The 13,926-nt window shown below is 31.5% G+C and overlaps 2 protein-coding genes and 1 pseudogene across 7 annotated transcripts; 1 reads left to right on the forward strand and 2 right to left on the reverse strand.

The window, feature by feature from the left end:
• Positions 1-894: 894 nt before the first annotated feature.
• On the reverse strand, positions 895-1,861 carry LOC114175248 (uncharacterized). Its single transcript, XM_028060019.2, has 2 exons — positions 1,529-1,861; positions 895-1,431 (listed from the first exon to the last, which is right to left on the reverse strand). Exons 1-2 carry the CDS (start codon positions 1,859-1,861, stop codon positions 895-897), a joined length of 870 nt encoding a protein of 289 aa, XP_027915820.2.
• Positions 1,862-4,079: 2,218 nt separating this feature from the next.
• Positions 4,080-5,209, reverse strand: LOC114175250 (uncharacterized; annotated as a pseudogene).
• A 5,507-nt stretch (positions 5,210-10,716) lies between these two features.
• LOC114181379 (heterogeneous nuclear ribonucleoprotein Q-like) lies at positions 10,717-13,076 on the forward strand. Of its 6 annotated transcripts, XR_014993691.1 has the most exons (8): positions 10,832-10,927; positions 11,048-11,325; positions 11,407-11,523; positions 11,704-11,844; positions 11,988-12,047; positions 12,119-12,230; positions 12,321-12,386; positions 12,654-13,076. XR_014993691.1 is itself a non-coding variant. In XM_085671041.1 (6 exons), the coding sequence occupies exons 1-6, from the start codon at positions 10,885-10,887 to the stop codon at positions 12,125-12,127; spliced, it is 648 nt and encodes a 215-aa protein (XP_085527167.1). In that variant the 5' UTR covers positions 10,832-10,884; the 3' UTR covers positions 12,128-12,231. The 6 variants fall into 6 exon arrangements, 2 of the variants coding, with proteins under 2 accessions (XP_085527167.1, XP_085527166.1); XR_014993690.1 differs by lacking the exon at positions 10,832-10,927 and adding an exon at positions 10,717-10,826 and having other exon boundaries at positions 11,061-11,325; positions 11,988-12,230; XR_014993689.1 differs by having other exon boundaries at positions 11,988-12,230; positions 12,321-12,570.
• The last annotated feature ends 850 nt before the right edge of the window (positions 13,077-13,926 follow it).

A 13,926-nucleotide genomic window follows, 5' to 3' on the forward strand; every position in this document is an offset into this window, starting at 1 on the left:
CAGAAAAAGGCTTAGTCTAATTCCTGTATAAAGAAACTTACCTTGTGTTTGGGTGAGGTAATTTAACAATTCTAAGAAATTAAAATGTATAGCATTTGAAATTATTGCAATTGAATTCCCATCATTTTCTAAATAACTTGTTTGGATAGGGTAATTGGAATAAAATACATTTGAATTTCTTGTTTGGATAAGACAATTAAATTTCTTATAAGATAAAATTTTATTTTAACAATATTTATTTTAATGTATAAAATTTTTAAATTAAATTTAAAAAATATTAATGAACTTAAAATATTTAAATAATATTTAATAATTCAATTTAAAAATATTAGTCAACTTTCTAATATTAATTAATATTAAAAATTCTGGATCAACAATAATAAAATTTTATATTAATATCGATTCACTCTATCAAAGAAATATATTATTAATTACTAATTACTTCATTTATAAACAATAAAATAATTAAGTATAAAAAACACAAGCAAATATATAATGTAAAAACACAATATCATTAATGTGATATAATTAACCCATAAATATAACATAAATCCATAAATTGATATCACAATTAACCAAACTCATTATCCAAAGTTATGATCTCAAACATTTTACCATTAAAAAGGAAAACTAAATAACATGTTAAAACAAGTGTTTTCTTATTTAATATGTTTGTTTTATAATTTTTCCACATCCAACTAGCAAGTCTTTCAACACCATCTTTAGTTCTCTTCAACATCTTGTTTTAGTCCTCTTCAACATTTGCTTGACCTACAAAAGTGCAACAAAATTTATCAATCATAGTGTTGTACAATTAATGCGAATATGAAGCAGACTTAACCAAATACCATGAAATTAATCAATCACAAGAAAATACATATTACACACCATGATTTAAGTTGTAGAAATATGTATTAAAACATAATCTTCCTTCTGCTCAATTGGAAGGGCTTTCACAATAGCTAATTGTTTTGGCATGTCAGCTAACCATTTAACAGCTTTAGCCCATTGTTCCTTAATAAGATTTGGCAGTAAACACACCTCATCTAGCACTTCTTTGATTTCATTTTCATCAACCTTTTCACCATATACATGTGTCAATCGCTTAAAAGACTCGGCCATATCTTTCATTGAAGCAGCCATTAACTCTTTTTCATTAATCTTTCTCCTTTGAGATTGTGTACTAGTAGAACTTGAAGTAAATTGTGCTTTTCTTTTTAAGTTAGAGTTTGGTTCCTCCAAATCTATAGTAGCATTCAAGTCCTCCAAACCCACAAAATTTACTTCATTTACCTCTTTACTCATGACTTCATCAGCATCCGTAGTAGTTTCAGCTCCATGACCAATAGCTCTATCTTTAGCACATAAATCCACTATATCATCCCAATTTGGAATTGCTTTGAATCGAAAATGTCTAGCCTCCTTATGCGACTTGAAAATAAAAAGGAAGAAGTCAATAATAACATAACTAAAATTCCATACAAATTCATTCCATACATTTTCATTCCAAATGTAAAAGAGTACTTACATTGACATATTCATTCCATACATTTTCATCACCAACTGTAATCATGTGTTTGGTTCCATCCCAATCAAATCCACTATGACCAAGGATGTCACTAACAACTCCATACCATGATTTCCAAAGTTTAATTCGATTTTTAACATTCTCCCAAGTGACTTGGACTTTGAAGTTGTTGGATAACACTACAACTGCAACATTATATGCAACCCTTTTCCAAGCTTCGTCACTCTTATTGCCCATGTTTCTTTGATCTCTTAATACTTCAGCTAACACACATTCCATCTCCAAATTCTGAGAAAAATAACTTCTTGTTTCATCATTGCTTATTTCTGTCATATTATTTTTTACCCTTCATATTTTCTTAACCTACACATAACAAATAACTTGTAGAAGTGGTTTTAAAAGATAAACAAGAAATTTACATAACTTATTAATTCAAGCAGAATTCTCAATTTACTGTGATGATCATATAAACAATAATTTTCACCTGCTAAATCTAACACCAATAATGTACAATTACTTATCAATGCTCAAATGTACATATACTTAGATTAATATCGCATGTCACATGTGTAACAATTTCATGTACTAAAATAATAATGTTGCACCACCAATTCACGTGCGGTCCACAAAAAGAAAACACAATCAATAAAAGAAATAACCAGAGTCTTATTGGAAATGTCTTAGAAACTTCCTCTTAGCATAATAATGTGTAGGAAAAGCAAAATGAACTGAATCGATCAAGAGCACTTTATCCCTTTGAATATCAGCACTTTAAAATGCAATTTTTCTTGTCAACAGGTTGTGTATATGGACTACTTTAACTTGGTTGTTTTCTTATTTTTCTTTCCAGTATTCTAGAATATATATATATATATATATATATATATATATATATATATATATATATATATATATATATATATATATATATATAAAGAACCTTTTAGGGGAATAACTAGGTAATAGTAATTCAATCCATGAATTATACATGTGCCTATCCTATAGGTCACGGTGCCGGTTCAATATTATAAATTGTTAGGTTTTAAGGAGGGGTATCACTGGAGAGATACCAATGAGACCTGAGCCTAACCACATAAGAATTGACACCACTCTCAACCTAAAACCTTAAGGCAATGGGTTTATGGGTCTTTATTCTTATATAGTGCTCTACTTTCTCATTTCTATCCAATGTGGGACTTAGACTCACACTTGGATTCCTAACAATCTCTTCCTTAAGGGTGAGTCCCTTCAACCACATTGGTACACTCCCCCTCTAGTGGAAGCATTCCCAACCACGAGTACTCCTTTTCTACCCTATTTTGTACCACTGTTCTTCTTAACGGAACACGCTTACCTGGAACCCTTACCAGGAATACTTTCGATACTAGGACCATATTGCACTCATCTGAGCCGGTTTTAACCATCGGCTCTGATACCACTTGTTAGGTCTTTAAGGAGGGGTATCATTGGGGAGATACAACACCAATGAGACATGAGCCCAACCACATAAGAATTGACACCACTCTCAACCCAAAACCTTAAGACAATAGGTTTATGGGTCTTTATTCTTATATAGTGCTCTACTTTCTCATTTTTATCCAATGTGAGACTTAGACTCACACTTGGATTCCTAACATAAATGACCTATAATTACTGTGATTTTTCAGTTTCAATCCATTATTTGAATATTATAAAAATTATCATTCTAAATATAATATTATATGTACTTTTTTTTATTTCTATATACATGCATGACATTGCTATTAGTCAAAACTCTTCCCACCACAAACCCCGTAGGGTTCACGAAGCTTCAAAGGATCCAGTTCAGCAATTGCATTTACAGTTTTTCTGTAAATTTATATTTTATCTTCATAATAACCATATCCTTCAAATTATAATATTTCTAACCATGTCTAATGAATTGCTTATTTTTATTATGTAATCGTCGTTAACCTAAGAAAAAACTAGACAGAAGCAATATTTGAATTTTTTAAATGAAAAAAGCTTATTAAAATGATTGTACAAGCATTAAATTCACAGTTCTGCATACCAATTATTGAAAATTGATATTATGGTTTTCCCAAGTCACATATCAATCATAATAATGTTATATAAACCACGAAAATTATTATAATCAAAAGATCATATTAGCATAACATCTATGTAATTCAAAGTAAGAATCATATCCTGAAATTAACAAATTGTTCTCAAAAATTCCAGTCTCAATCTCAAATAAAGAAATGGTGTTTATAGTAATTACCTAATGAAATAAGCCAACTAATGACATGAAAGGTGACTTCATCTTTGATAACTAGCAAACATATTCATTGTTAATGTGTCTCGAAATCTTGTCCATTCTTCGGTGACTTGAATAGTTGCAACTTCATCTGTGATATTGTTTTGAACTATTTCCCTTGATTGTGTTAACTCTTCATCTACATTAGCTAAAAGCTCTAGGTCTTGAACTTCTAAAACTTTATCAGTTAGTCCCTCATTTATGATGAAGTTGTGTAACACAAAACAAGCATTGATAATTATTTGTGTCTTTATATCAAAAAATGAAGGAGTTCTTAATATGCTCCATCATTTTTTTCAATATCCCAAATGACCTTTCTATTGTATTTCGTGCACTTGCATGACTAAGATTAAACAACTCCTTGTAAGTTTGAGGGGTGTTCCCAATCCACTCATTGAGATGATATCTAGTCCCTCGATACGGTGCTAAAAATCCAGGACCATTAGTGTATCCGCATCCACAAGAAAGTACTTACCTACAACAATTTAAAGTAAAAATCATAGGCTTCAATTAAAATTAAATTAAATATTATTTTTAAAAGATATTACCAGTTGGGATTTTAAGTTTATTTTGACGATGTAAAGCATCTCGTAATACTCGAGAATCTCCTGCAGAACCTTCCCACCCAGGTAACACATAAATAAACCTTAAATCTGGACCGCAAACTGCCAACACATTTGTAGAGACATCACCCTTTCTATTACAATATTTAGGCCTATCTTCTAGAGAAACTGTTATCGAAATATGAGTTCCATCAAGTGCTCCAACACATTTCTACAAGCAACATACATTTATTAATATATAATGTTTATACAAATGTGTAAAGTTAATTAATCTAGTATAATTATCAATAAACATACATCAAACCATCTCCATCTACTTGCATCAAGATCTTCCAGGTTATAAGTATGAAACTTCAAATAATCCTTGCTCACTTTCATTATCGCTCTTAAGACATTATTGAATTGTCTACTTATTGTTTCTTTTGATCTATAGTAACTAAATTGTATCACCCTATACTTAAGAATGTGAGTCAGGATATGTAAAAAGATTGTCATTGCCTCAGTTATTGGAACATTTTTCGTTCTTACCAATCCACCTCTCTCTTGTAAAATTTTACAAAGTTTGAGAAATGCATTTTTACTAACTCTTAGTTGTTCAATACAATCTTTTTCTGTCCCTCTATAAAGACGATTAAGGAAATTACGTCATTCCAATTCCCAATTACGAGCAGGTTCCTTATCTAAGTAATTATTGTGATACCATACTACTACACTCATAAACATATAAACGACATAAGCAACAACAATCACAATGATTTTCTTAAATTCCTCCCTTTTACGTCTCCTTGAAATAATTGCACCATCATTTATACTAGTATCCATTTCTTAACAATATGTTGGCACTGAAAGAGTAAAAAGAAACAACAATTAGTTAAGTATGTACTCATGGAACTCGACTCACGAGATTAACCACGAGATAACAACAAAATTCAATCAATCATAATCTAGACGCTGGGTTGAATGAATGTAGATGGGAACATTTTAAGAAATACTAATTAAACAACAAAATCCATATTGAATATAGTATGTAAAAGTTGTGTGTGTGTGTTATGTGAATTTTGTATCTATCTATTATCATCAGTTTATGATTACATATAGTATTATGTGTACAACTGAAATTAAACTAGATTTTGGCTTTTATTTTAGTTTTTTTTAGAAAAGATTCACTTGGTTGAGAATTCAGTCTAATTGTGAATTTTTCATATGGGTTTACAGTTGATGCCCTTGTTTCCACTAGTCTTTCTAAGCTTGGATACACATATGTCAACATAGGTACATGGAAACACCTATTTTTTTTCAAGTTTCTTCTTCGTATTAATTAATTAACATTGTGCTTATTTACTTTGCAAAATGTCATAAGCACAAGTAGTTAAACTTAATCCACAATTTTCTATTATTGCAGATGATTGTTGGGCTGAATTAAATTGGGATGCTCATGAAAAGTTGTTATGGTTTTTATACCTGAAAGTTCTCACATTCAATTAACTTTTATTTTTGGAACATTTTTTACATAGGCTATTGTTGTTTGTTGTATTGTTGTAGGGTAATCTGGTAGCAAAAAAGTCAACATTTCCTTCTGGAATCAAAAGTTTACCAGGACAACTTGAGCCTGGTTTCCACTATATTCAAAAGTTTTACAAATCACACACCACGATTACACTTTTGAACACCAAAACTCACAAATTTTTTGACTCACAAAAATCTAGACACACACCCTGCAAGAATCACACTTACAAACCTGAAATCACATCAGGCAAACCAACCAGAGGCACAAGAACATCCAAACCTGCTGGTGGTTGTCCCTAGCCAACCATACATGTGTTCTTCAAGCTACTCACAAGCCAAAATGCGTCCAAGATCAACTAAGATCTTCAAAACACGAGTTGCAACTGTGTTTTGCATAGAGAGAGCTTTCTAGAGAAGAATGACAAAGTTTCATGCACAAAAACTCATATTCGCACCTCTACTCGCGAAAACACAACTTATATAGTCTGGTTTAAGTGAAAATAGTCGATTGAATTTTCTGTATAGTCAGCTGATTTCACTTGACTTAAGTGAAATCAGTCGATTGAAAATTAATTCAACTGACTGAATGCATTCATACCAAAAACTATATACATCAAGCCTTTTAACATGTTAAAACCCATTTTTAACAAATTAAAAGAGACATACAAGGCACATAAGACATATAGCCTACCAACATGATATAATACTAAACCATTACATTTAACATGTTATTTTCATATTTAACACACTAAAACATGATCTTCAAGTAGATCTTCATCAATCTTCATCAAACACCTATGATCTTCATGCACATGACTTTATAAATTCTTTGCTTCAAGCTTGCTTGTGCCAACAATTAGTATGTCTTGGATTCAGAGCTCATTTTTATGGTTAGTATAACAATTTAGAAAATGCTATGTAATTAGCTCTCCAATTGGTTTTAGTAGCTTAGCTTAGAAACCTAGGTGATTTACTACTTTAATAAATTTGCTATGTATTTTAGCACTAGTTTATTACTGTGTCTAATCAGTTTTATTCTTCTTTTCACATATTATATTCCAACACTTGATTATTTAGGTTGATCTTTGATTTTGGGTATGATTAGTAGATGATTTTTGAATGTTAATGTGTATATTTGTTATACTTTGACATATAGTTATCTATATTTAACATGTTAATTAGATGGGTGTTATATTTATTTTTGTACAACTAAATATAGATAAATGAATACAATAAATGTAAATAATTACGGTTGAAAAACTATATATATGAATGCATAAATGATAAATGAGTAAAAAATAAAAATATTAATAATTTAAAGTTCTATGGTACTTTATAGAGGTTTTTGAAACCTATCATAATTTATGAAAGTTTTAAAAGTAATTATTTTATGGAGGTTTTGAAACCCGTGGTATTTTACGAAGGTTTCAAAATCCACGGTAGTTAACTAGGGTTTTAAACCCACAGAACTTAATAGAGGTTTTAAAACCTCAGATAAATACAAGAGGATAATAATCATCAACTATTGATTGGCGTTTCCTTGGATTCGTAAAAACTCCGTGAACACATTCCCTAAGGATGGTTTAGTGCGGGAAATCGAAACTCAACTTAGCGGAGGTTTTAACCCTAGGTAATATAAAAACAAACCTCCATAAATTTTTTTCTTGTAGTGATTTATGCTTGGTTGTTGATTTTAAATTCGTTTTCTACTTTGGTTGTTTTTTACTATTTTGAAAGTTATGAAAAGTTAGAAACACATTCGTTATGCTACAAAAATTTTGTGAGTAAAAGTCTTAAGAATTGTATAGAAAGATAATACGAAAGGACAATTATAAATGAAAGTACATAAATTAAGAATAAAAAGGTATATATGGATAGTACAAAGAAACATTGGGTATAGAGTCCAGAGAAAGGTTAGGTAGACTTAAGAGAATGGAGGGTGGTGATATAGATACCCTAGACTGACATACAAGATTAACAGGGTATTCAAAAATTCACAAGCTTCGCAATCTATTCTCTTATGTCCTCTTGACTAAACTATTGAGACCAGGAAGGTAGTGTAGTGCACACACTGTATCTGTAGGAGCGTATAACGTATTGGCATTATACATATAGGCATAAGACCATTATGATTCAGAAAAGTCTAATGATAGTGTTTAGGCCCGAAGTATATAAATAAAGATAATGAGATAATATACAGATGAGTTAAAACTTGGAATTTTACGAATATGATTATTAAAAGATTGATAATAGTGATTTTGAGATTTTGGATTCAAAACATACAATGATGATTATCTTATTGACTAACTTGATTTTGATACTTTTGGCATAGTTAGTTATGCATGAGTGGTTAAAAGACAAATTTATCAACAAATTGAGAAGTATGCTAAATACAATAATTAAGGGAAGAGGGAAGTTATATTTTAAGAAGGGGATTGAGTTTGGCTTCATCTGAGTAAAGATAGGTTTCCTAAGAAAAGGAAGTCAAAACTTAGCCCCCAAGGAGATGCTCCCTTTAAATTTAGACCCTAAGGAGATGCTCCCTTTAAAGTGCTTAAGAGAGTCAACAATAATGCTTATAGGCTAAAGTTGCATGAGGAATATGAAACTAATGCCACCTTTAATATTACTGACTTAATTTCTTTTGCAGGTGGAACTGATGATAGCAGGTACTTCAGATTTGAGGTCAAGTCCTTCTCAAGAGGGAGGGGATGATGAGATACCTTTAGCCAAGGGAGCAACACCCATAGCTATGGCTAGGAGGATATAAGAAGATTGGGCCTCTTCTGAGCATGATAGGCCTAAGTTGAAGTTCATCTGGACTAAGGAGGATGTGAAGATCTAGGCTACAACTCTGTAATTGTAAATATTATATTATGATTTAATTTTGGGCCTTGAAGGGTTTGTGGGTCTTAGAAGCATTTTGGACCAAGAAGATTTGGGCTTCATGTTAGGCCTTGGAGTGATGCGCATAACACTTAAGGTTTTTACTCGAATTTGAGCCAGGCTTAGACACCAAGCTACTTCTTTAGGTGCATTAAGGCAAGGAGCATGTGATTTGCTTAGGTGGTAAATCACACCTTGTGCATGCACTCTTTTGACTCCAAAATTCAAGTTTTCTATATCATTTTTCCCTCCATTTTCTAGAGACCTTGCGCTCATTTTCTACTATAAATAGAGGGTCTTAGGTCATGTAAACTAAATCATGAATTTAGTAGAGTTATGTTGTTGAAATGCTTTCACATTACTCTCTCTTTGTAAATCAACTTAGGCTAGAGTTCCCCTTAGTGGCTTCCTCTATCCTCATTCCTTGAATGTTGGCCTAACCTAACTTGAGAGCTTCTTCCTTTCACCATCACCAAACATCTTCACCATCATTCTACCTTGCTTTTGCACTTCATCTCATGTCATGGATTCCTTCATCATTTTCTCATGAATTCCAAGCTTAAACATGGACTAATCAACTAAATTCACAGAAAAATATTTTAACAATGTGATTGTCCATTTAAAATTGAGTCTGTCTGCCTTAATCAAACAACGATCTTGCAAAAAGTGAAAAAAAAATTAAATACACAATTCAGCTTTGCCTTCTTTTGTATTATATTTATGTTTCATAATACCTTATATTTCAGAATAACTTATCACAAATAGAGCTCAAGATCTTGAAAAGGTGCAAGCCTGAGATTCAAGCACAAAATGCATGATTAGATGACCTAGCCATAGACATTTGAGATAGAAGAATTTACATGAAGTACTAGATGACTTTGTCTAGAACTAACGTCTAAACCATTAAATGAAGCCTTATTGTCAAAAAAGATTTCTTTAATGAAATCATGTCTTAGAAGATGAATATACAAAATGCTTGAAGAATGCAAGTTGTAGTAACCCTATATGAAGAAAGTGTTAAAAAAAAGAATACACAAGATCCAAGTATAGACTAGACACATAAAACATCAGTAGACGTGTGAAGTGCTACATTTTGCAATGATCATCTTTTTTTGTTTCTTTTCATTTTGCAATGATCACCTTTTTTATGTGAATAGAGGAAGATATCAGTGTAGGAGCACCACTAGAGGACGAAGAATTAGCTGTATAAAGAAAATAGTATATTCATGGTTATATAGTTTTGAAATACATATTATTAGGGCAATAGTTTGGCATGTATATCATATATTATATATTATTATAGTTATATTTTTTGGGATGACTATATATTATAAGTTATTTGCTTTTAAATATTAATAATGAAATGTCTTATTTTAGTAACATTGTGTTATTAAAAATAGGGTTAAATATGTTTTTGGTCCCTTAACTTTCAATGAATTTTGGAATTAGTCCATTTCAAAAATTTTGACCAATTTAGTCCTTCATCTTTTAAAATACATGAATTTAGTCCTTTTAATAAAATTTTGTTAGGTTTATTTAATGTTTCGTACGCATTTCAAGATTGTATTTTTAGTTATTTATATTGTTTGATACATATTTGCTTTAATTTTAAGTCAAATACTATTATGAAATACGTTTGAAATATCAAATAAACTTAACAAAATTTGATTAAAAGGATTAAATCACTACAAAAAAAAATTGTATTTAACGGGAGTTATTAAACGAAGGTTAATATAACCTTAGCAATGGATTAATTTAACTGAGGTTTTTAAAATCTCCGATAAATTCTAAAGGTTTAGTGTTAAACCTTTATAAAATAGTGTAGGTTTTCAAAACCTCCGTTAAATTACAAAGGTTTAATTTTAAATCTTTAAAAAATAGTATAGGTTTTTAAAAACCTTCCTTAAATTACAAAGATCTTCTTCACTCGTCGACCACTACTTCTACTCTCGCCAAAGAGATCAAGATCTTCACCACAACGGCAACACCACTCACCGCCAGTCTCCCTCACTACTACATTCATGTGTTTCCGTGTTTTGTCTCTCTGGTAAGTGGTGCTTCTCACTTCATTGTCTCATTCTAGGTTTTTTTTCCCTCCATTTGTGATGCCTACTTTGTTCGCGGTTGTCAATTCTTGTATGATCACAGGTAGTATATTTCATTCTCTCACCTATGTAATTTAGGGTTAAGTTTTGTTGTTAATTTCTTTGAATTTTGGAATAATACGAGAAAGGAAAGGTGAAATTTGCCTTCGTTGATGAAACAAAGGTGTATTATTTAGTTCACATGAGGAGGTAGAGGTAGAAGAAGAGGAAGAGGAGAAGGAAGACGAGGAAGAAGAGATTGAAGAAGTGGATGAAGAGGATGCAATGCAAAACCATAGTAGTGATGAAGCAAAGGTGGAAGATGAGGACGAGAAGAAAAAACATGCTGAACTCCTTGCTCTTCCTCCTCATGGATCTAAAGTATACATTGGTGGCATTCCTCATGATGTCTCAAATGAGGATTTGAAATCTTTTTGCAAGAGAATTGGGGAAGTTGCAGAGGTAAGTATGTGCCATTGTTGCTGTATTGTGCTCATGTTTATAGATAACGTCATTCCCTAACTTGAATTTTGAGGAAAATAGGTTCGAGTAATGAAGGGAAAGCATTCCTGTGAAAACAAGGGATTCGGTTTTGTAAGATTTAGAAGTGTGGACTTGGCTTCTAAAGCCATCGAAGAGCTGAATAATACCGAATTTAAGGTAAGATGTTAATCTTAGACATTAAGCATTCATAACTGATATTCCTTGTAAGTTCATTGCTTTGTTATTACTACTCTAGTATTATAAACATTGCAGATGCTTTATGCAGAAATTCTTAGCCACAATGCTTTATGCAGATTCTTTGTTGTTCCTAACTGTGTTAATGATCAATTCTTTAAGGGTAAAAAAATAAAATGTTCTACATCTCAAGCCAAACACCGTCTTTTTATTGGCAATGTTCCTAGAAGCTGGGGTGTGGAAGATCTGAGGAAGATTGTTTCTGAGGTTGGACCTGGAGTTATTGGTGTGGAACTAGTCAAGGTATAGAATAGAAATTTTTCTGATAGATTATTGAGTTGAAAGTGGAAGAAATGATTGTGTTATTTTCTGACATTTCTTTTTATGGAGTTAACTTTCTCAAGATGCTATTTTTCAGTTGTAATGTTTTCTTTGTCTATTTTCAGGCTGTCTACAAAGAAGACATGCTTCGCAGGGACATTGAGGATCTTCAAAAACGTTATCAGGTGCTCTCACTCTTTTTTTGCTTGTATTTGTTACAAATAAGTTTTAGCCACTTTATTTGTGTTTTTGGTAGTTTTTGTAGTTTGGTTGGATTTCTCTAGGCAAGTGAAAGACGGTGTGAGGAACTGATTACGCAAGTTCCTGAATCCACAAGGCCACTTTTAATGCAAATTGAAGCCATGCAGGTTAATACACATGATTCAGAATTATTCTACTATTTTTTATAGGCTTTGTTCCACGAGATTTGTACTATACTAGAATTCACTTTATAACAGGAAACAAATGCCAAAAGAGCTTAAGCTTGGGCAGCTGTTGAAAGAACTCTCAATTCTCGACTTTAGGTCAGTAAAATACTTTTTTAATTTAATTTTAGAAACTTTCCCTCTAGATATTATTGTGTTTCCTCCATCTTTTCCTATCCCACAAGAAGTTGAGGCTAAAGCTGCAACTGCAGAGGAAAGAGAGCGATCTGTGAATGAACGCTTATCTCAGACCTTGTCTCGAATTAATGTCCTTGAAGCTCAAGTTTTGTAATTTCTCCAGTGAAATCGCATGTTTAATGGCAATTTCTTTTATATGTGACTTTTTGCTTTAACAATGAATTACAGATTTCCTGTTTAAGAGCATAACAGACTCAATTAAGTAGGACCCTTGAAAAAGAGAGACAAAGGGCAGCTGAAAGTAGGCAGGAATATCTTGTAGCAAAGGAGGAAGCTGACACTCAAGAAGGTCATGTGAGACAGTTTGAGGAAGAGATCAGAGACATTAGACAGAAATACAAGCTAGAGTTACAGGAGGCACTGATACACAGGGAGCATCTTCAGCAGGTAGAGCTTTTTTATTATGGATTTCAAATATAGCACTGGAAACTTGTTAATGAAGCCTTTTGGTTTCACCTCCAATTAATTTTCTATCATTTCTCATTTTGTGGGTAATGGGATTACCAGCCAAACGAGAGATTTGGTTTCATGCTGCATGATCTTTTTTGTAAAAAATTTACAAAAGAAATTCATCTATAAATAATTTGTCAATTTGATGAGTTTATATCTATTTATGTATAATTTTATTAAATATAGATTAAAAAAATAGAATAAATGTAAATAATTGTGATTGAAAAAAATATATATGAATACATAAATGATAAATGAGTAAAAAAATATAATAATAATAATTTAAAAATCTATGATACTTTACGGAGGTTTTGAAGCCTAGGGTATTTTAGGGGGTTTTGAAACCCATGGTATTTTATGGGAGTTCTGAAACCTATGTTATTTTATGGATATTCTAAAACTCATAGTATTTTATGGAGGTTTCAAAATCCACGATATTTTACGGAGGTTTCAAAATTCATGGTAATTAACCGAGGGTTTTAAACCCACAAAACTTAACTAAGGTTTTAAAACATATGTTAAATATAAGAGGATAAAAAACCTCCGTTATTGATTGGTGCTTCCTGGGGTTCGTAAAAACCCTGGCTAACACATTCTCCAGGGATGGTTTAGCGGGGAAAATCGAAACCCCGAGTAAAGAACTTTGTAGAGGTTTTAACCCTGGGTAATGTAAAAATAAACCTCTGTTAAAAATATTTTTTCTTGTAGTGAATCCACGTATTTCGAAAGATGAAGGAATAGATTGGTCTAAAATTTCGAAATTGACTAATTCTAAAATTCACTAAGAGTTAAAAGAAAAAAAAATATTTAACCTTTAGAAATAATATGCTGGATATTCTAAATTTAGAATTAGCATAAAAAGATAAAGTCTAAAAATAACGTGATTTAAATCTGAGAGAGTTTTAAATAAAATACTCTATGACAAGTTGAGAAAAACGTACTACATAAGATTTTGTGACGGAACCCGAAACATTTTGTATAAACACAGAAA

This window comes from Vigna unguiculata, chromosome 3 (assembly GCF_037176805.1).
Source record: "Vigna unguiculata cultivar grain cowpea cultivar isolate G323 ecotype 2 chromosome 3, ASM3717680v1, whole genome shotgun sequence".
NCBI classification, from domain to species: domain Eukaryota; kingdom Viridiplantae; phylum Streptophyta; class Magnoliopsida; order Fabales; family Fabaceae; genus Vigna; species Vigna unguiculata.